Source organism: Cricetulus griseus, chromosome 3, assembly GCF_003668045.3.
Source record: "Cricetulus griseus strain 17A/GY chromosome 3, alternate assembly CriGri-PICRH-1.0, whole genome shotgun sequence".
Lineage (NCBI taxonomy): Eukaryota > Metazoa > Chordata > Mammalia > Rodentia > Cricetidae > Cricetulus > Cricetulus griseus.
Genome location: NC_048596.1, coordinates 90,554,261 through 90,577,382, shown reverse-complemented (window position 1 = coordinate 90,577,382; position 23,122 = coordinate 90,554,261). Strand labels below are relative to the sequence as shown.

General features: G+C 42.4%; 1 protein-coding gene across 1 annotated transcript; it reads left to right on the top strand.

The window, feature by feature from the left end:
- Nucleotides 1-1,385: 1,385 nt before the first annotated feature.
- Wee1 (WEE1 G2 checkpoint kinase) lies at nt 1,386-16,630 on the top strand. Its single transcript, XM_027410071.2, has 11 exons — nt 1,386-2,289; nt 3,673-3,878; nt 5,281-5,341; nt 5,446-5,618; nt 6,144-6,265; nt 9,152-9,298; nt 11,128-11,223; nt 11,957-12,042; nt 12,762-12,932; nt 13,524-13,669; nt 15,290-16,630. Exons 1-11 carry the CDS (start codon nt 1,717-1,719, stop codon nt 15,444-15,446), a joined length of 1,938 nt encoding a protein of 645 aa, XP_027265872.1. The 5' UTR covers nt 1,386-1,716; the 3' UTR covers nt 15,447-16,630.
- The last annotated feature ends 6,492 nt before the right edge of the window (nt 16,631-23,122 follow it).

Genomic DNA, 23,122 nt, shown 5'->3' with positions numbered 1-23,122 from the left:
CCATCCAGAGTTCCCTTTTCTGTCCTATGAAACCTCCAAACTCCCTGAACCACTGTGCAGTCTCTACTTCTGAGAAGAGACTGCTGGTCTTCATTGTTCTAATAAAAAGACAACCTGCTTCTTGAGGTCGGCCTTTCTTACTTTCAGGTCACCTTGATCAATCCTGATCTAACAATAAAGCCAGCACTTGGGAATCAGATGGATCCCTGTGAGTTAGAGGCCCTCCAGAGCTACACAGTGAAACTCCTATCTTGAAAAAAAAAAAAAAAAGGTCCGTGAACCAACAATCACCTTGGCCTGGCAGGGTGCACAGACCTATAATCTCAGCACTGTGGAGGTGGAGGATGGGAGGACTGCTAGGGGTTTAATTAATCTGGGATACATGCAAAGTCTGACGTCAAAAAAAAATCAGTTTGACTTTTCAGCTTTTGCACTGTTAAAAACAGTACATACAACATCACAAAAATTTTTTTTTGTTTGTTTTTCGAGACAGGGTTTCTCTGTATTGTTTTGAAGGCTGTCCTGGAACTAGTTCTTGTAGACCAGGCTGGCCTCGAACTCACAAAGATCCGCTTGCCTCTGCCTCCCGAGTACTGCATTAAAGACGTGTGCCACCACCACCTGGCATTTCCTGAAATTTTTTTGAGACAGCACAGGAGCTTTGAACTCTGGTCCTCCTGCCTCAGCTTCCAGGCTGCTGGAATTACAGGTGTGTGTGAGAGCACTCACCGCTATTACACTTAGGTTTTGTTTTGTTTCCCTCCAGGGGCCAATCAGTTTGGTCGGCGCATTCTCACGTGCTAGCGAACAAATATAAACACTATGGTTGCATGGTGGGCATTCGGTCTCGTGGCAGGGCCGACTGACTGACTACCACAGACAAGTCTGGCTGTGCGGGACACAGGGCTGGAGAGGCCACCTCAGTGGACGTCCAGAACACGGTCACCTTTTCCGGCTCAGACCGCGTCTCAGGAACGTGACTGTACAGGGTCACGCCCAGAACGCCCCAGGGGTCGGGCCTCAGAACCCGGGGTTGGGCCAGGCTTCTGGGCGTCCCTAAGGGCTGCTCGATGCCCGGATGCTTCCGAACCCGGGTACCCGGAGGCACCCGGGGCCGCGGGGCAGGAGATGCGCTCCCACGCCCCTCCTCGCAGGGCGGCTCCCGGCAGGCTCTGGGCGTAGAATCTAGACAGCGTTCTGCCAGTCCAGGCCCGCTCATTGGCGCGTCACGCCGCGACCCGCCCAGGACTGGCGGCGCGCCGAGGCTGTGGGGCGGAGCCAGCGAGTTCGCGCCAAAATCGCGTAGCTGGTTCCTCCCCCGCGGGCTACGTCGCGCCCACCTCGTTTTTTCAAACCCGGGGCTGGGCGGGGATTGGTGGGCTGGGCCCTCACGTGGTTAACGGTCGCGGGAAGCCGCGGAACGCGAACCTGCGGCCGAACTTGCGGAGACCTTGGGCTAGTACCGGGACTGGACAGTGTCCGCTGAATAGACCGCGCCGCCGTCGCCGCCGCTGCGTCGGGAGTTTGGAGCGCCTCGGGGCCGCTCCCCTGGGTGCCGCCGCCGCCGCCGCCGCGCAGGCCTGCTGCAGCCTCACCCCAGCGCGCCGGATCGCACGTGGCGGACCCGCCCCCTGTGCCAGCCCAGACCTGGACACCGCCGGCCTGTGTTCGCCTATCCTCCGCTCTCCGGTGCTCCGCCGTGACTGCAGCCGGAAAATGAGCTTCCTGAGCCGACAGCAGCCGCCGCCCACCCGCCGCGCCGCGGCCGCCTGCAGCCTGCGGCAGAAGCTCATCTTCGCACCGGGTAGCGATTGTGAGGAGGAAGAGGAGGAGGAGGAGGAAGGCAGCGGCCACAGCACCGGGGAGGACTCGGCCTTCCAGGAACCTGATTCGCCGCTGCCGTCTGCGCGCAGCCCCGCCGAAGCCGAGGCCGAGCGCCGTCGCTCGCCCGGCGCGGAGCCTAGCAGCCCCGGAGAGCTGGAGGATGACTTGCTGCTGCGGGGCGGCGGCGGGGGCGCGGAAGCGACGGGCGGCGCTGCCGAGGGCGACTCTTGGGAAGAGGAGGGTTTCGGCTCGTCGTCGCCGGTCAAGTCACCGGCGACCGCCTACTTTCTGGGCAGCTCTTTTTCGCCGGTGCTCTGCGGCGGCCCCGGGGATGCGTCCCCCGGTGACTGCGGGGCCCCAGGGGCCTTGGAGGGCCCCTGCTCGCCGCAGCCGGACTATCCAAGCACCCCGCCGCACAAGACCTTCCGCAAACTGCGACTGTTCGACACGCCGCACACGCCCAAGGTTAGCGGGGGGACCCGGGCGACCCGGTTCCAGGGCCTTTAAAAAAAAAGGGGGGGGGCGCGGCGCTGCAGCCGGGCGCACTGCTGTCGGGGGTTCGGTTACATAACCGCCCAGCCGCACCCCACTCGCTGTCCTGTGCCGACACCAAAAAAGAAAAAAAAAAGTTGGCAGCCCCTATTTTTGGCTCCGCTCAGAAGTTGTCGGTTAAGATTATGTAACTGAACAATGGGCCTGGTCTGTAACTTCTTCATCTTACAAAGGGGTTGGTCCCCGCTGTCCAGGTGGCTGAGGATTTGGCCCCGGTGGTGCGGTCTGCTAGGTTGCCGGATTGGTGTGGTCCACCTGACACTCCGAGCCATATGGTGCCTTTTAAACCTGGTGATCCGGCCTGTAATTTGGGGAGCACGGGTAGAAGGAGTTAGGTTTATTAAAGGTTTTTTTTTTTTCTCCCTCCTGTGGTTTCGTGTTATATGGCGTTAGGCAGACTGCGTTTCCCTTTGGGAGTTCTCTGCGTTTACAGTCACGAAGTCATGAATATACCAGGTAGCTTTTGATTGTCTTTCCGGATTTAGTATTAGGGAAGCTTTGTGTTTTATCCTGAGGTTTGCTCTGAGGTTTTGTTGGTCTATGTGTCAAAATTAATGTGTCTTAAAGAAGTGTGTGTTCAGCATCCGACCGGAGTAGCCCGTGAACGTATGTATGTATATATTATACGCTATCACTGGTAATACTTGAGAAGTCTCGCGCGCACACACACACAAAATTAAGATCAGCTACTTCCCCAAATTAAGACAGGCATGGCACCTGTAAGTTTAACGGAAAGAAGCCTTTTAAAGGGAGTCTGCATTTATTTCCAAGCACCCTTGGTCATAAACCTCGAGAATATGTGTGTGTTTTGAGCGTTGCTTGCTGTTTTATTAGCCGACTTGCCCGAGGCACAATCCCTCAGTGAGGGGAGGAGTCCCGTGAGGTAGCCTTCAAAAGCCCTCTTGAGGTGGATGTGGGGACTTTTTGAGACTGATCACTTTTATTTTTAGAATGTTGAAAGAGCCTGTTAATTTTTAGCCACTGATATGAACTTAGTTTTAGTCACTGTAAATGTTCCTTTTAAGGACTAAGTACCAGTTTTTACTTTGCTATCTTTTACAGATAAGTAGTTAGTATTCATCCTAATCCCTAAGTCAGCCACTGTTTATTTTACTTGCAATATAAGGAAGGCTTGTGTGTTGCCACTCCCTTGTTCTTTTCTTTCCCCAAGTGGAATAGTGGGACCTCTCCGCCTTGGGTTCTTCATTCCCTGTGTGATGCTTTGGGCTACACATCAGCTACTTAAGACAGGCCAGTTAAAGGCTGTATCCTGAAGATTGTCTTTCCCTTTCCCAGAGTTTGCTTTCCAAAGCTCGAGTAATTGATTCCAGCTCTGTTAAACTTCGGGGTGGTTCTCTATTCATGGACACAGAAAAATCAGGAAAAAGAGAATTCGACACACGGCAAACTCCTCTAGTGAACATTAATCCTTTTACTCCGGATCCTGTATTGCTTCATTCCTCAGGACGGTGTCGTGGCAGAAAGAGAGCATATTTTAATGAGTAAGTCTCTATAGTTTGGTCCCTCTATACACCTAAGATGGGTTCTGTGTACTGTCAAAATTCAGTTTCTACTGAATGGCATGAATGTCTGTGCTCTAAAAGTTTTCACTTTATTAGCACTCAGCTCTCAGGAAATAGATGATAATCTGTAGGAAAGAAAGTGGTGTAAGAAAGGAAATGAATAAGAAACTGTGTGATTCCTGTAGAGAGATGGCTTAGATGTTCAGAACTCTCACAGTTCTTTTTAGTTCTCAGCATCCATGGTTGTGGCTTACAAATAAATGGCTGTAACTCTGGTTCCAGCAGATCCATTGTCCCTTTTGATTGCTTCAGGCACTATGCATGCATATGATGCTCATACATACAAAACACTTACACACAAACCTTTTTTTAATTATTATTATTATTATTTAAAAAAAAAAAAAAGCCTAGACCAGGCAGCAGTGGTGCGCACCTTTACTCCAAGCACTCAGGAGGCAGAGGCAGGTGGATCTCTTGATTTCCAGGGCAGCCTGGACTGCAAAGGGAGTTGCGAGACACCCAGGACTGTTAACACAGAGAAACCCTGTCTTGGGGGGGGGGGAAGGACCTGGATTTCTTTTATTTTAAAGATAATTAATTTAAGTGTGTGTTAGTGTTTTGTCTGCATGTATGTGTGAGGATGTTGGATCCCCTGGAACTGGAGTTACAGACAGTTGTGTGCTGCCATGTGGGTGCTGGGAATTGAACCAGGATCCTCTGGAAGAGCAGCCAATGCTCTTAACCAATGAGCCATATCTCCAGTGTCAACTAATCTGATAGTGTTGTTATTTTGTTATTATCACATGTATTTATTTTGTGTGTGTGAAGGTCACACATGTGGAGGTTGACTTTAGGGACTTGGTTCTCTTTCCACTGTGTGGGTCCCTGTGCTTGAACTCAGGTGCCAAGATGTGGCCAGAACCTTTACCCTCTGAGCCAGTGGTTCTCAACCTTCCTAATGCTTGCACCCTTTAATACAATTTCTCATGTTGTGGTGACCCCAAACCATAAAATTATTTTTGTTGCTACTTCATAACTAATCTTGCTACTGCTATGAGTTGTAATGTAAATATCTGATATGTATTTTACATTATTCCAAAGGTATCTTGAATCTCAGGTTGTGAACTGCTGCTCTGAGCTATCTTGATGGTCAAAGATTTGATTTTAAAAAACCTTTAATTTTGATTTGTATAGTAATCACAGTAGGGATTGTTTTTCATGTTTGAGTCAAATTTTAGGGTCACAAATTAACTGTATGCTTTTTTAAAAATTTCAGCCATTAAAAATCCATTTCACTCTGTAGTTAATAGATAAAGTTTTTAATTTTAAGTTGATGTGTGTTCTGATATATTGGTAAAAACACACATTGTTTTTTTTTCAGTTCATCCGAAGACATGGAAGCCAGTGATTATGAGTTTGAAGATGAAACAAGACCTGCTAAAGTAAATAGCTTTTTATAATAACATATGTCTACATGTTATGTAGACAGCAGAACCTAGAGTAGAATAATTTTTGTATTATACATGGATATGCTCTTTTATTACAGAGAATTACAATTACTGAAAGCAATATGAAGTCACGGTATGAAACTGAATTTCATGAGCTGGAGAAAATTGGTTCTGGAGAATTTGGTTCTGTGTTTAAGTGTGTGAAGAGGCTAGATGGATGCATTTATGCCATTAAGCGATCAAAAAAGCCATTGGCTGGCTCTGTTGATGAGTATGTATTAAATATTGTTGTCTTTGTATTTTGTCTCCGTCGTTATTGATACACATTAAGATTTTAGGTAACCAAACATGTAATGCTTTTATTAAGACTAGGTTTTGCCGGGTGTTGGTTGCACACTCCTTTAGTCCCAGCACTTGGGAGAAAGAGGCAGGCGGATCTATGTGAGTTCTAGGCCAACCTGGTCTACCTAGCGAGTTCCAGGACAGGCTCCAAAACAATACAGAGAAACCCTGTCTTGAAGAAAAAAAAAAAAAAAGGACTGTGTTTCATGTAGCTCAGGCTAGCCTTGGTGAGCTCACTATACTGGTGATTTTCAACTCCTATTCTCCTTTCTCAATTTCCCTAATGGTAGGGTTACAGTGTCTACTAAGTCAGTTTGTGTAATTCTTAGTTCTCTTAAGTCACTGTTTAGCATAATGATAGTTTAAAAAAGGTCATTTTTACTTTATGATGCTTCAGATTTGATTTAGTTCTGAGTAGAAATGATTTAACATTCTATTAATATTTTTCTTCTAGGCAGAATGCTTTGAGAGAAGTCTATGCTCATGCTGTGCTTGGACAGCATTCCCATGTGGTTCGCTATTTCTCTGCATGGGCAGAAGATGACCATATGCTTATACAGAATGAATATTGTAATGGTAAGTGATGTTGTATTCATTCATAAGCTTTTGAGTTTAAAAAATAAACATAGGTCGGGCATTGGTGGTGCACACCTTTAATCTCAGCACTTGGGAGGCAGAGGCAAGCGGATCTCTGTGAGTTTGAGACCAGCCTGGTCTACAGAGCAAGTGCCAGGTTAGGCTCCAAAGCTAACCAAGAGAAACCCTGTCTTGAAAAAAAACCAAAAAAAAAAAAAAACAACCAAGAAACAAAACCACCATGGGAATGTTTTTGTATCTGCCTGCCTGCCTGCCTGCCTGTCTTCCTGTCTTTCTAAACCAGGCTGGCCTTAGGCTCACAAGAGGTCCACATGCTTCTGCTTACCCAGTGTGGGGATTAAAGACATATGGTGCCTGGCTCCCTTTCTCTTCCATGTGGAAGAGTAACATGAATTTCGAGTTGGAAAGCCTTATCCTTTCTGTGGCATCTTCTACATACCTCAGTAATAGAACTTGTTCTATTTATATGCCTGTCACTCAGTGCTGAGCTTCCTGAGAAGGCTGCATGCTGGTAGCCTTGCTGTGTGTATTTTGTTATTTCCTAGAACACAGCATAATTTGTGGGCATACAGGAAAGATTATCTTAGTCTGTTCTCTTGGGTGGAACAAGAATAATACATTGAGATGAGGCAATTATAACAAATTTATTTGGTTCTCTGTTTTGGAGGCTGTGAAGTCTAAGAATATGACATCAGCGTCTGAGTTGGTCATTCATGCTGTGTCTTTCCATGTGGAATGTTGGGTTTCACTATATATTCCTGGATGGTGCTCTTTATATACAGACTAACCTGTCCTCCAAATCACAGAAATCTACTGACCTTCCTAAATGCTGGGATTAATGTAGGTGCCACCACTCCTGGCCCTTTTTATTTACTTTTCAATGGCAGATTTCATGATGACAGTTTTTTCTTTGTGGTGCTGGGGAATGAACTAAGAGCCTCTTGGTGCTGGGGAATGAACTAAGAGCCTCTTGAATGCTCTCAAGTGCCCTACCTCTGAGCTATTTCCTCAGTTCTTTTTGTATTTTGTTTTGTGACTGGTTTCATTAAGCAGTTAGCCAGGACTGGCCTTGAGTTCACTCTAGCCAAGGCTGACCTTGATCTTGTGATATTCCAGGAGGCTTTATAATGAGGCAAGACTTAAACTTAACATTAATCCCTTCTTGAAGGCACAGCTCTCTGCACTTTTCTAGGACCCAACTTCCAACACTTGAACTTTGGGGTACACATTCAAATCATAAAGATGTTTTTAGTGAATTTTCACTGCATTTAGCCTTCACATTTTGTGTGCTTCCAATATTGATGTTAGTTTCTCATAAAAGGACAATGACTCTATTTATCTAATTTTAGCCATTTCTTGAAAACATTCTGAAGTCCCCCTTTATTCCCACCATCTGTCCAGTCTAGTTTACTGTTAGAATTCATTAATACATGTGTATTAAGTAAGTTATATGTTTTTTGTTGCTGGCCTTGTTTTGTTTTGTTTTGTTTTTCAAGACAGGGTTTCTCTGAGTAGCCTTGGCTGTCCTGAAACTCACTATGTAGACCAAGCTTGCCTCAAACACAGAAATCTGCCTGCCTATGCCCCCTGAGTACTGGAATTAATGGCATGCGCTACCTCCAACTGGCTAAGCCTACACAGTGGATTGTTTCTATTTTTAAATTGTTTCCATAAAGATGAGAAGTGTGTGGTTTAGAGGGCCACAGAGATGGCTTGATGGTTGAGAGTGCTTGTTTTGCAATAACAAGTACTAGAGTACAAATTCCAGCATCAATGCAACAGGTTAGGCTTCCTGAATATGCTTCTATCCCACCCCAGCTCCCAGGAAAGCAGAGACAGGAGAATCACTGGGGCTTGCTCATTTGTAGTTTAGCAGAGAAAATGTGAATGAACCCTGCCTGCATTCAGGGAGTGATGCTGCCTCAAAGAAAAAGATAGAAAGGCACTAATACCCTATTCTACCTTCCAGATATACATTACATATATAAAAATCTTGTTTAAAAAAAAAAGAAATGTAGTTGGCTAACTAGCAGGGCTACATAGAGACCCTGTCTCAAAAAAAAAAAAAAAAAAAAAGGTTTAGAAACACTTGATATAGTAAGGTTTACCCTTGTTTATTTTCATGAATAACAGTCTAATTTGTGAGTCAGTAAGTGATGTAGATAGTAAAGACCTCTTCCCTTTCCTGGTTTATTAGTTTATTTAGAGACAGGATCTCGCTATGTATTTCTGGCTGGCCTCAAACTCCAAGATATCTGTCTGCCCCTACCTCCAGAGTGCTGAAGATTAAAGGTGTGTGTCACCATGCTCTGCTCTTGTTCTCTCTGGAGGTTTCCCCCTCAGAAAAAGAGGAAGAAACAGATGGTTTACTCTGAGAAAGTGAACTGAGTTGGTTGCTGAGGTTAATAAGTTGAAAGAAAATTTAAATCATGTTTTCCTTCTCAGCACTGAGAATTTAACCTAGGACCTATATATGTTCAGTAGGCATTGAATCCTGCCCTTTTTAAATTTTGAGACTGTCTTTACTAAGTTATCCAGGCTAGCCTTATATTCATTTTGTAGACTAAGCTGGCCTCAAACTTATGGTCTTCCTGCCTTAGCCTCCCAAATAGCTAGTATTATGTGCCTCCATCACCAAGCCTGGTGTTTGTTACATTGTATTTTTTATATTTGTTAGTATTTCCTACTAAAACAATAAATAAAAGTTGATATCGCAAGCAAGTTGAAGAGAGAGATTCTATTAAACATTTTCTTGATGGAGAATTGCAGTTGTTCACTATAGAGAGAAGGGAACATAAAAAATGTTTTGGTAAATTTTAATAAAAGGAAATTAACAAAAATGTTAATTTTTGCTGTTTTTGTTAGGTGGGAGTTTGGCTGATGCTATAAGTGAGAACTACAGAACCATGAGCTACTTTACTGAAGTAGAGCTAAAGGATCTGCTTTTGCAAGTTGGCCGGGGCTTGAGATACATACACTCAATGTGTTTGGTTCATATGGATATAAAACCTAGTAAGTATTCTAGATGGCTGTACTGTTTAGAACCTGGATAATGGGAATAAATTACTTCATTGTAGCAATATGAAAACATCTTTCTACTTTTCATTGATTACTTACTAGTATTGTTTTATGATGAGGACTAGACCCCTTACCCCTGCCCCAAACTGGCCCAAGTATTTCATGGTTGATTCCTTTAAACTGGTATCTGTTTCAGTATCATACTATGCATCTGGCTATATCATTTTCCTTTTTCAGGTTTCACTCTTCTACATTTTTTCTTTGTTAATCTATAGTTTGTTTTTATTTTCTGTTCATTGGTGTTTTGACTTTGTGTATGTCTGTGAGGGTATCAGAATCCCTGGAACTGGATTTATAGACAGGTGAGAGTTGCCATGTAGGTGTTAGGAATTGAACCTGATCCTCTGGTAGAACACCTAGTGTTCGTAACCAGTGAGACATCTTCCCATCCTCTCTACTTCTTAAAAATTGTAGGCTTAGTCCTACAGATAAACTCCCATGTTTAACTTGTTGCTTTCTTGTATTTTTAGCTTATATCTTCCTTATATTTCCTGTAAATTGAAAGTTAGAAGGGTTGATGGTTTCAAACTAACCATTGCAGGCAAAGTGCTTTTCTTATAAAACAGCAACAACAAAAATCAACTAAGTAGATGGTATTGTGTCACACACCTTTAATCCCAGTACTCAAGAGGCAAAGCAAGTTGCAGGATAGTCAGAGTTGTTACACAAACCCTGTCTTGGGGGAAGCAACTAATTTTTAATTTATGTATATGTGTGCATTTGAGTGAATTTATGTGTACCATCTGTAATCAGAAGCCCTTGAAAGCTAGACAAGCATGTTGAAAACTTTGGAACTGAAGTTAGAGGCATTTGTGAGCCACCATGTGGGTTCTACATCTTTGAAAAGGTTCCTTTAAAATTGAATTTTATATTGCCAGGTGTTGGTGGAGCATGCCTTTAATCCCAACACTCGAGAGGCAGAGACAGTCGGATCTCTGAGTTCGAGGCCAGCCTGGTCTCCAGAGCTAGTGCCAGGATAGGCTCCAAAGCTACACAGAGAAACCCTGTCTTGAAAAACCAAAAAAAAAAAAAAAGATAAAATTTTTATAGATAAAACTTTTTACAGATAAAAATATTTGCTTTTATTGTAAGGGAGCATGTCAATTTGGGAAATCTTAAGTAGTTTTATACAACTTGTGAGTTGCAGTTAAAAATTTTTCACCTGACTAAAGTTTGTTGTAAAGGAAGAACAAAAACAAATGTAGTGTCGTAGACAATAACCTGCACTTGAGAGACAGAGGCAGTGGAAGCCAAGCTTAGTTTATATAGTTAGTTCCAGACTAGCCAGGACTGCAAAAGTAAACCCATATCTCCAAAAAACAAAACAAAAACAAAAACAGGAAAAAATGTTTGGAATAGTCATGAGATCAGAATCTGTAAGATTAGGCAATACTACTTTATCTTTTTGGGTTTTTCCAAGATAGGTTTTCTCTGTAGTTTTGGAGGCTGTCCTGGAACTCACTCTGTAGACCAGGCTGGCCTCAAACTCGGGAGATCTGCCTCCCGAGTGCTGAGATTAAAGGTGTGTGCCACCAACGCCTGGCTTATTTTGGGTTTTTTAAGACAGGATTTCTCTGTGTAGCCCTGGCTGTCCTGGAACTTGCTTTGTAGACCAAACTGGCCTCAAACACATTGAGATCCGCCTGCCTTTGCCTCCAGAGTTCTGGGATTAAAAGGCATGCACCACCACTCCTAGCTTTATTGGTATTATTTATATTTATATTTGACCTTGTTTGTTAAATATAGTTATTTTGATTCAATAGGTAATATTTTCATATCTCGAACCTCAATCCCGAATGCTGTCTCTGAAGAAGGAGATGAAGATGACTGGATATCCAACAAAGTTATGTTTAAAATAGGTAAAACTATTAATGATAAGTTAAATTAGGAGTTGGGGGTGTTGAGTGAGTAGATATGAGCCTGGTAGGCATGTATGTGCAACAGAGCATGTATAGATGTTAGAGGACAAACTTATGTGATAGTCCTCATGTTCCGTCTTGTTTCATGTTGGGGCCTTTTGTTGTGCACTGCTTTGGATACCAGGGTAGCTGGCCTGTGAACTCCTGGAAGTTTCTTGTGTCTGCCTCCCATCTTGAGGGATTTCTGAGTTTGCAAACTTGTGCTCTTTTGTTGGCTTTTGCATGGGTTCTGGGGATCTGAACTCTGGTCCTTACTCTTGATAAAATCAAACACTTTTATCAATTGAGCCATCTCCATAATCCTCTTTTTGAGTGTTTGCCTTAATGTAAATATACCATGTATATGATTGGTGCCCAAAGAGGCTAGAAACATCCCCAGGGACTTAAGTAGCAAGTAGTTGTGAGCTACTATGTGCATGAACTTTGGTCCTCGGCAAGAGAAGCAAGCATCTCTCCAGCCCATGTTTATATATTTTGAGACAGGATTTCATGTATCTCAGGTATCCTTCCTTGAACTTGCTGTGTAGCCCAGACAGCTCAGGATTCTGCTGCCTCTACCCTGAGTCCTAGGATTACAGGCATGTGTTGCCTGTAGTTATAGATACCAAGCCAGGGCTTTGTGCATGTTAGGTGAGTACTCCACTGAGCTACTGTACTTTTCTAATACATCTAGGTGATCTTGGACATGTGACAAGAATCTCTAGTCCACAAGTTGAAGAAGGTGATAGTCGATTTCTAGCAAATGAAGTTTTACAAGAGGTAATTTATTTCTCCTTGATTTATAGTATTTGCTTTGTACCACTTAAGCAATTGACAGAAGACTGCATTCAAATATGTTGAAAATTAAGCAACTTAGTAGACTAAAAGTAGAAAATCTAAACCATCACCCAGGGATATTTAATCCGGCAAGGATTCTGATGGCATAGTAAGTTGTTCTTTACCCTGCGAATGGAGCTTCAAAGTTGCATGGCCTTTCTAGAGACCAGACTGTCACTATATTGATATTTAAAATTCACATTTCTATTGACCCAGGATTTTTAGCTCCAGAAGTTTTTCCTATACAAATGATCATGTATAGAGAACAATGTGAAAATGTTGTATTTACTAGGGAAATGAAAGGTAGATTATGACATAGGGTGTCACATAAAGTCTAATTATTTAGTCTCCTTGCTCTTCTCTCCATGCACATTGTCTGCATATGCATCCCCAAAGGCATGATACGTGCTTCTGAGCATGTCATTGGGCAACTGATAAAGCAGCATCTATTTTTAGATGTGTATTTAACCCCCTCTCTAAGTTTATTATTTGTAATTAAAAAAAAAAATAACCATCTTCCTAAATTTAGCAGCTTATTTTCTGAATGGATGCTTAAATGTGGCATTGGAAAGGTTTCTAATGTGAATTTACATAGACCATCATGGTGTGTTATATTTTATTTTGACCACTATCTTATTTTTTTCCTCTTTTAAATTTTACAGAACTATAGCCATCTCCCGAAAGCAGATATTTTTGCTCTTGCTCTCACAGTCATATGTGCTGCTGGTGCTGAACCTCTTCCCAGAAATGGAGACCAATGGCATGAAATCAGGCAGGGTCGATTACCTCGGATTCCACAAGTACTTTCCCAGGAGTTGACAGAGTTGCTAAAAGTGAGTGTTTTTTATGTGAAGCACTCTGTTAACACCTCAACATTTTACTAAGTAGTAGTCTTTTTTGTTTGGTTGGGTTTTTTTAGAGACAGGACCTATGTATCTCTAGCTGTCCTGGGAACTTTGTAGACCAGGCTAGCTTCAAACTCAAAATATCTGCCTGCCTCTACCTCCTGAGTGCTGGGACCTAAAGGCGTGCACAACACCTGGTCATAAGTAGTAGTTTTTTTTCTGATTTTTCAAGACTGGGTTTTTTCATTTCTCTGTGCAGCCCTGACTATCCTGCAATTCACGCTGTACACTAGACTAGACTTGAACTCTGCCTCTGCCTCCTGAGTGCTGGGATTAAAGGCATGTTCCTCCACCAGGCAGTAGTGGTGCATGCCTGTAATCCCATCAGTTAGGAGGCAGAATTAGACCCATCTCAGTGAGTTCAATGCCAGTCTGATCTACAAAAGCAACTTCCTGGACAACCAGGACTGCTACACAGAGAAACCGTGTCTTGGGTTGGAGAGGGTGGGGGAGTGGGGAAGGCATGTGCCTCCATGCCCAGTAGTAGTGTGTAACCACAATTTTGACTTTCTTTCTCAGGTTATGATTCATCCTGATCCAGAAAGAAGGCCTTCAGCAATGGTGCTGGTGAAGCATTCAGTGTTGCTGTCTGCATCTAGAAAGAGTGCAGAGCAGTTACGAATAGAATTGAATGCTGAAAAATTCAAAAATTCTCTTTTGCAGAAGTAAGGAGGTTTTTTTTTTTAATTTTTACTCTCATTTTCATTGATTCTCAAATTTTGAGAGATCATTTAGGGTTTTTGTCAAACTTTGTAATTATGTACTTTATGAGTATTAAGTGGGGTTGGGGTAGTGGTTCAGTTGGTAAGGTTTTCCCCCATAAACATGAGGGCCTGAAATTGTAAAAAGTTTATTACTAGCCCACTTGTGAAAATCTGGGCACATAGTTTTTGTTTTTGTTTTTGTTTTTGTTTTTGTTTTTGTTTTTGCAAAATAAGAACTCTTTATTTTAAATTAGTTATATAGCTATGAACTGAGTAATAGTATTAACTACCACCTTACATTTGAGCCAACAATACTCTTGTGTCTGTGATCTCAGCACTGGAGAGACAGAAACAGCTCTACTGAATCATCAAGTCCTAGATTTGAGCCCTAGAAAGCTGGATGTTGGTGGCTCACGCCTTTAATCCCAGCACTTGGGAGGCAGAGGCAGGCGGATCTCTGTGAGTTCGAGACCAGCCTGGTCTACAAGAGCTAGTTCCAGGATAGGCTCCAAAGCCACAGAGAAACCCTGTCTGGAAAAAACAAAAAACAAAACAAAACAAAACAAAAAAAAACGATTTTGAGTATTAAAAGAAATAAGGTGGATGTCAATTGAGGAAGACATCTGATGTTGACCTCTGGCCTCCATATGCACTTGCACAAGTGTGTACCTGCACAACTAGACACACATACGAAGACTGAGTCCGATATGGTGGCATAGACATGTGATCCCAGCTGCTGGGAAGACTGAGGCAGCAGGATCTCAAGTTCAAATTTTTCTCAACAGTGTGGAAGCTCAGCCAGGGCAACTTGATGAGACCCTTGTCTTAAAAAGTAAAGGGTCAGCAAGTGGTGGTGCACACTTTTAATCCCAGCACTCGGGAGGCAGGGAGGCAGGGGCAGGAAGAACTATGTGAATTAGGAGCCAGCCTGATTTACAGAGTGAGTTCCCAGTCAGCCAGAATTGCAAATGAGACCCTGTCTGAAAAGGGGGTGCTTAGTATTAAAAGAGTGCTTAGCCCCAGCAAGCACAAAGTCCTGGATTCATCCCTAGCACAGAGGCCTGAAGGGGAAAATGGGATGGGCTATAAAGAAAAAGTAAAGAGAAGGCTCAGTGGTAGAGCTTTTGTTACCTAGGATATGTGATGTTCTATATTCAATTTTCTTTGGTTTTTAAGAGACAGGGTTCCTCCTTGTAGCTTTGGAGCCTATCCTGGCGCTCACTCTGGATACCAGGCTGGCCTGGAACTCTCAGAGATCCGCCTGCCTCTGCCTCCTGAGTGCTAGAACCAAAGGCATGCGCCAGCTTCAGCCTGCTTTTTTATAGAACCCAGGACCACCAGCCCAGGGAGGCACTACCCACAACAGGTTGGGCCCTCCCACACCAATCACTAATTAAGAAGCAGGCTTGTCCTGTAGAGGCATTTTCTCAGTTGAGGCTTATTCCTGTCTGACCGTAGCTTATGTCAGGTTGACATAAAACTAGCCAGCACAACAATTCAGTTTGTATTTGGCCTCTTAGACTCTTTTAATAGGATTAATACAGTAGTTAATTTAAATGTCTTGCTTTTTTATTTTTGTAGAGAACTCAAGAAAGCCCAGATGGCAGCTAAAGTTGCAGCTGAAGAACGGGCACTCTTCACGGATCGGATGGCCACTAGGTCCACCACCCAGAGTAATAGAACTTCTCGACTTATTGGAAAGAAAATGAACCGCTCTGTCAGCCTTACTATATACTGAACTGCTCACATCCCCCACTGCCCACCCCCCCCCAAAAAAAAAAAACTGTGACAAGAGGAAGCTAGGTTGAAATCACTGCTAGAATCCGCTTTGCAATTACTTTGTCCATTGGTATCAGTAGTTTTCCTGAAATGCCTTTTAGGACTTATGTGAATTACAGTTGAGAGCTATATTCTGACTTGGTTATGTCAGGTTTTTGTCTCATCTTCCCGTCTGTTTCATGTAGGATGTCAGTCACTGTTGGATGTTCCACCAGCCTTTGCAGGGTTAACCACCGTGGTGGTGTGCTGCTTATCATTCACTGTTGCAGTGTGATGAAAGGTATCTTGTTACGACCCATAGAAAGGACTCAAGGGCTTTACTGCAAACATCCTCTCCCTTCAAAAAGGGAAATGCTCAGAGACTCAGTACTACTCAGCCTCCACAGTACCTGTGTCAGTCTTATGTTTCTTTTTTTCTATTGTGAATTATACTTGTATATCCAACTGGGAGCACTTTAGGCTCGTGTGCACCATGGGATGGTCATTCTGTGGAAGCCTTGCCTTGTGAATTTGCTGCTATTTTAGTTTCCTCTTGCTGTAAAACTAGCATTAAACAATCATTGTTGTTAATAGGCTTTCTTTCAAAACAATTATGTGAAATATGTAGCTGCTCTTCATGGAAAGCAGCTTTGCCTTTTTTTTTTTCCTTTGGACTTTGAAGCTAGTGCATTGAAAAAGTGCACCTGTCCCCTTCCTGTTTGAATGCTGTATTAATGTAGTATAATTATTACTGGTTTTGTAATTTTTTCTTATAATGTCCTTCTCTGACTTTAAAACATGTTTCCTCCTGTCAAGTCCTGTACTTGGTTGTATGGTTAGTCTATTTTTAAATGTTTCGCCCAGTTTCTCTTCAATATTTGTGTATATAAATTGATCTTGGTAATACTGTACATAGCTGTTTGAAATGCCAGAATGACTTCTGACTATTCCAAGTTTTACACAAAATACATTTTATCTGTGATTAGCCATTTGACTAACAAGGTTTGGCTAATAGATGTTGCCCTCCAAAAGGGGGGGAAAGGCTCATTTGTTTTCCTATTAACGTTGGTCTGAAAAACATTTGCACTTGTCTGTTTGACTTGTGTTTTATTAACATTGACTGGTGTATTAAAAGTCACTCTGTGCTTACCTTAATTGTCTAAATATTCATGGTGCCTGTTTTCTATTTTGTATCTCCTCACTGCTGCATTAGAAAATATAGGGTATAATGTATAAAGTACTAAGAACAGAGTGTGCTTCCCTCTTTGTTGCTGGCTCTTTGAAAGTTTCTCACCTTATAAGCCAGGGTGGCCTGAAACTTAGCTCCCTCTCCCATCCCAGTGCTGGACTTAAAACTCTAATGCCTATTTTGATGGAATGTGGAGCTTACTGGCTCTTTAATGATGTGTTTTAGTCCATGTTGGTTATATCTTGAGATTCCATGAAAGTTTTGAATATTTTTATCAGTATAAATAATATATTTAAGCATATTGCTGTTCTTGATGTGAAACTAGTAATGAGGTATAATTTAGAAAGGTTCAGGTTATGTGGATAAAATATCTGTGATTTATAGCTTTCTAACTATAGACTGAATCACAGAAAAACTTAAGAGTTTTAAGAGGTTGGCTTGTGTGTGTATTTGCACACAATGAAGACAAACCAGGACCTTGCCCTTGCTTAAAACTCTAAGCACCCAACCCAGTTTACTTTTATTTGTATTTATGTTTTGTCTGCATGTGTGTATGTATATTATGTATGGGCCTGGTGCCTGTGGAGAGGGCATCAGATCCAACAAGTGATTGTGGCCCAACATGTTGGTCCTGGGAATGGAACATGCACCTCTGCAAGTGCAGCAAATGCTCTTAACAGCTGAGCTATCTCTACAGCTGTTTCTGGTATTTTAAAAATAATTATTTTGGTTGGGTAGTGGTGCTGCATGCCTTTAATCCCACCACTTGGGAGGCAGAGGCTGTCGAGGACAGTCTGGTCTACAGAGCAGGTTCTAGGATAGTCAGGGCTACACAGAGAAACCTGCCTGGGGGACAAAGAAAAACCCCAAAAATCCAAAACTTATTTTGTTTGTAGATGTTGAGAGGTAAATGCATACTATAGCACAGCACAACTCAAGCATTATTGCACTGTGTGGGATTGACCTTAGATTATCAGGGTTAGCAGCAAGTGTCTTTACCTACTGAGCCGTCTCCCTAGCTCTAATGGAATATTTTGTTTGGTTTTGGTGATTTTTTTTTTTTTTTCATAGACAGGATTTTGCTTTGTCATTTAGACTGTCCTTAAACTTAAGACCCTTTTCTTAGCCTCAGTGCTGCAGTATTTGTCACTAAGATACCTGATCCTATGATATCTTAAACTAAATTTAGGGCTGGATGTGGTAGCTTAGGCCTTAGTTCCTCTCAGGAGGATAGGTTGGAAGGTTGCTTTCAGTTCAAGACCTGCTTAGGGTCCCCAATGAGCTCCAGGCTAATTTGGGCCACAGTGTAAGAATCTAAGAACTGCAAACAGGAGGTAGATGGATATAGTGAATACAAAAGCTGGTTGGTAAAGACTGAAGAAGCAAAAGAGATGGCTCACCCCTGTAATAGCAGCACTTGGGAAAGCTAAAGCAAGAAGATTGCTGCAATTTGGAAGCCAGACTGGCTATTTGCTGAACCGTAGTCTCAACAGAAGAAAGGTATACAAAGTGGATAGGCCAGGTATAGTGTCCCAACTCCTTTAAACCCAGCACTTGAGAGGCAGAGGCAGGTGAATTTTTGTGAGTTAGACACCAACCTGGTCTATATAGTGAGTTCCACGCCAGCCAGGATTACACAGAGACTGTGTAAGAAGAAAAAAAAAAAAAAAAAAAAAAGTGGATATTTGGTGTCTGTTTTGATCATTTTCAAGTTACTAAGGTACATTTTTCTAGTACACTAGCTTCAAAGAAACATTCAAGTGTTTTGCTTTGCTTTTTCTTTTTTTTAAATTTTTTTTTTATTTTTCAAGACAGGGTTTCTCTGTGTAGCTTTGGATCTTGCCCTGAAACTCGCTGTGTAGACCAGGCTGGCCTCGAACTCACAGAGATCCACCTGTCTCTGCCTCCCAAGTGCTGGGATCAAAGATGTGTGCCACCACCAGTAGGCTTTAACTGTTTTTCATTAAGATTTGTGATAACATTTTATATTCTTTTAACAGGGTTAGCTCAAGTATTAAAAAATCTGATACTTGGCGCACAAGGGAAATCTTAAACCATCTGAAAGTTGCTAAGAGTTGTGTTTAGCTTCAATAAAGATACATCTTTTTTGTCTTTTAAGAGGTAGACCTAAGACCAGTAAAAAATAGTTTTGGGGGCTGGCAGGATGGTTTACCACCAAGCATGATGACCTTAATTGGTTCAGTCTCAGATCCACATGGTAGAAGAGAACCCACTCAGTTCTCCTGTGACCTTCACCTGCATGACCTGTCACATGTGTATGGGCACACATACATAAATAGATGAATGTAGTTTTTTAACTTAAATATATGGTTGGAGGAATGGCTCAATAGTTAGCACTTATTACTCTTGCATAGGACTAGAGTTCATTTCTTAACACTCACATGGCAACTCACAACTTACCTGTAACTCCAGATGCAGAACATCCAATGCCCTCTGGATTTCTGGTCACCAGGTTGCACACACATGGTGCACATATATGTGTGTAGGCAAAACACTCATTAGTAAATTTATGTGATTATTTTTCCTGCACCATGTGCATGCTTGATGTCTGTGCAAATCAAAAGAAGGTGCCAGAGAGGATATCAGTTCCCCTGGAATTGGAGTTACAGACGGTTGTGAACTACCATGTGGGTGCTGGGAATCAAACCTGGTCTTCTGCAGGAGCAATAGATGCTCTTAACCACTGAGTCATGTCTCCAGTACCCCAAAAAATTTTTTAAAAAATAGTGTTTGCTTACTAAGGACTTGGGGTATGTGAAAGGAGATTTATGTATGTACATAACAATAAAATGTGCTGTCCATGTTAGAGGGGTTGGGTAAGGTATCTCTAATGATTCAAAAAATGTAAGATTATTAAAAAATATTAAGATGCAATGTTCTGTAGCTCTTTGAGGCAGATATTTACTATTGTTTTTTTTTTTTTCCCCCTGAGGTAGGGTTTCTCTATAGCTTTGGAGCCTGCCCTGGATCTCACTCTGTAGACCAAATTGGTCTTGAATTCACAGAGATCCACCTGCCTCTGCCCCCCGAGTGCTGGGATTAAAATGTGCGTGCACCACCACCACCCAGCTACATTGTTTTTTTAAATTGTTTTGTGGGATGGGTACCTCAGTGTGCCTATGCAGGTCAGAGGACATCCTTCAGGAGTAAGCATGCTTCTTGTATCATGTGGGTCCTGGAGATGGCTCTCAGGTCTCCAGGCTTGGCAGTGAAGCACCTTTACCCACTAAACCATCTTACCAGCCCCAGGAAGCACAATTTTCAAGCTTTGATTGTTTCTCTCTCTCTCTCTCTCTCTCTCTCTCTCTCTCTCTCTCTCTCTCTCTCTCTCTCTCTCTCTCTAACTATGCTTTGTTCCAGTGGTCAAGAAATTATGGAACTAACAAAGTTCTTAGGCTGAATAGACCTAAATTCAATCCCAGAACTCATATAAAAAAGCCAAGTTTAGTGCTTAGCTTGGGGCTTGCTGGCCAGCTAGCCTAGGCTACTTGAAAAGTTCCAGGCCAGTGAAAAACTCCATCTTCACAATCATGGTGAATGTTACCAAAGAAATGACAGCTCAAGTTGCACCTCAACATGCATGTGTGTTGTGCACACATGCACACACATCCACCCATACACCCTAAAACTAAGAGGCTATGTCCTAGTGGTTAAGATCAAGCACTGCATTTGCAGAGGATCTAGGTTCAATTCCAGCACCAATGTCAGGTGATTCACAACTGCCTATAGCTCTAGTGCCCAGGGATCTGACGACCCCTCTTCTGGCCTCTGGTGACAGGAATGCATGTAGTGCTTATATAAACATGCAGGCAAAACATATTAAAACAAGGACAAAGTCAAACCCTAAACTAAAACTAAAGCTCCTAACAGGTGGTCTTATGTGCTTGTTTCTGCACGAATGTGTGAGGGATCTGAGTTGGGAGAGAGGGTGTCAGATACCTGGGTACAGGAGTTGCAAGCAATTGTGAGCCACCTGATGTGGGTGCAGTGTTGGGAACTGAACTGGAGCCCTTTACAAGAACAGGATGTGTTTTGTTTTAAGATTTTTGTTTGTTTCCTGGGTGGTGGTAGTGTATGCCTTTAATCCCAGTACTCGGGAGGCAGAGTTAATTGGATCTCTGTGAGTTGGAGGTCAGCCTGGTCTACAGGGTGAGTTCCAGGACAGGCTCCAAATCTACAGAGAAACCCTGTCTCAAAAAACAAAACAAAACCATAAAACCAAACACCAAAAAAAAAAAAAAACAAAAAACAAAAAAAAAAGAAAAAAATTTTAATGTACATTGAGATTTTGTCTTGCATGTATGTCTGTGTAAGGATGCCAGATCCCCTGAACTGGAGTTACAGACAGTTGTGAACTGCCATGTGGGTGCTGGGAATTGAACCCATCTCCTTTGGAAGAGCAGTCAGTGCTCTTAACCTCTGAGTTATCTCTCCAGCCCCCAGGATGTAGTCTTAACTTCTGAGGCATCTCTCTGGTCCATTTGTGGACTTGTAAAGTGATTTGTGGACTAGTTAAAGTAATTGATGAAGAGGATGCAGGAAAAGGTTTTGGAAGTGTTTTGGATATTGTGAAAATCTTAAGTGAAGCATGAGACCTAGCATCACTGAAACTGATTTTCAGAGTACATGGGTCTTTTCCCTCAACCTGGTTGCACTGTTAAAAGTTTCTTTAAAACAACCGATTTTTATAAAAATGGAAGAATAAGACATTGAAATTGTCCCCCCCTCCCAACATTTAGCATTCAAAAACTTGAGAAGCATTCACCTGAACATCTTTGAACTTCTTTTTCTTTGTGGCAGATGTCCCTAATTTTCAATGCAGTTCAAAGGTCTGTGGAGTAAGGAGAAATATCTGTGTATGCTCTAGGAAGATTTACCAGGAAAAGATGACATGTTCTGTCAAAACATCATTAAGCTAAGAGTTGGGAAACCTCAGCCATTCCAGCCTTTGAAGAAAAATACCTTGAAGAAACAACTCATATTGTTTAGTTTTGTATAGCTAATAAATATTTTGAAGAGCATGTATTTGTTTTGAGTGCTGACATCCTTATGGCATGAAATGGGCCCAAGGTACAATAAACTTGGATGATTTCCAGGAGGTGGTCACTTTGTGAAGGCAAAAGTATGGAGGCTCAGGCTGGAGAGATGGCTCATAAGTTCAGAGGACTTAGCATTGAGTACCTGATGACCTGATAACTCTAGCTCCAGGGGATCTGATGCCCCCTACTGGCCTCTTCTGGCAGTTATGCACACATGGTGCACAAACAGACAAGCAAACACACACATATAAACAAAAATTTAAATATATGGAGATTTGTTGTAGAATATTAGTTTAAAATGTGTTATATTTGTTTATGCTATGGAATATTTGTTTAATGATGCAAAGATGTGTTGCATTCTTTTATGTTGCATTTGTTTAACACTGTAAAGCTATGTTACTTTGCCTCCCTAAAACATCTGATTGGTCTAATAAATTGCTGAATAGCAAGGCAGGAGAGATGATAAGGTAGGGATGCCAGGCAAAGAGAATAAATAGGAGAAATCTAGGCTCAAGAGGAGAGGGAGAATCGAGAAAAGGAGATGAGGATGCCAGGGCCCAGCCTCCCAGCAAGACACAGAGTAAGAAGGAACAAAAAAGTATATAGAATAGAGAAAGGTGAAAGTTGAGAGGCAAAAGGTAGATAGTATAATTTTTTTTTTTTGAGACAGGGTTTCTCCGTGGCTTTGGAGGCTGTCCTGGAACTAGCTCTTGTAGACCAGGGTGGTCTCGAATTCATAGAGATTCTCCTGCTTCTGCTTCCCGAGTGCTGGGATTAAAGGCGTGCACCACCAACGCCCCACAATAGTATAATTTTTAAAAAGCTGGATAGAAATGAGCCAAGCTAAGGCCGGGCATTTGTAAGAATAAGTCTCCATGAATTTATTTGGGAACTGGGTGGCAGGCCACCAAAGAGTAAAAAACTAACAAACAAAAAGCCAACTACAGAGATTCAAACAGGAATAAGAACTAAGGAAGAATAAAGAATTCAAACTCTGACCTCATTGCAAAGAACTGTGCTTTATTTGGATGTGTGAATGTTGAGACTGAAGGAATAATCTGTGAATTAGCAAAATCAGGAGCAATTTAGTGGTTGCAGACAAAAGTTGGAAGGAGAAATTGATTAATACAAAGAGGATTACAGAAATGACCCAAAGGTCCAAGAGAGTATCTAATGTTCTTTGATGAGCCAGCACTGCTGGCAGTGGGCTGGGTTTAGGAGAGGACAATGGAATAGAGATAGGTCTTCATCAATTTCAAGAAGCATATAGTGAAGGCAGGAGGGCCATGACCTAGCGGGCAATCAAAATTTTGATGGTCTCTCTACCTACCAGGTAGTGTTTGACAAGCATGTTTCATCCTTTTAAGAACTCAATGACAAATCCCTGAGAGATGAAATGAATTTCTA

Coding starts and splice junctions, on each gene's coding strand:
- Wee1 (XM_027410071.2), top strand. CDS start 1,717: ATGAGCTTCCTGAGCCGACAGCAGCCGCCGCCCACCCGCCGCGCCGCG. Junction 6,266..9,151: donor ACAGAATGAATATTGTAATG/GTAAGTGATGTT, acceptor TGTTTTTGTTAG/GTGGGAGTTTGGCTGATGCT. Junction 12,043..12,761: donor CAAATGAAGTTTTACAAGAG/GTAATTTATTTC, acceptor TAAATTTTACAG/AACTATAGCCATCTCCCGAA.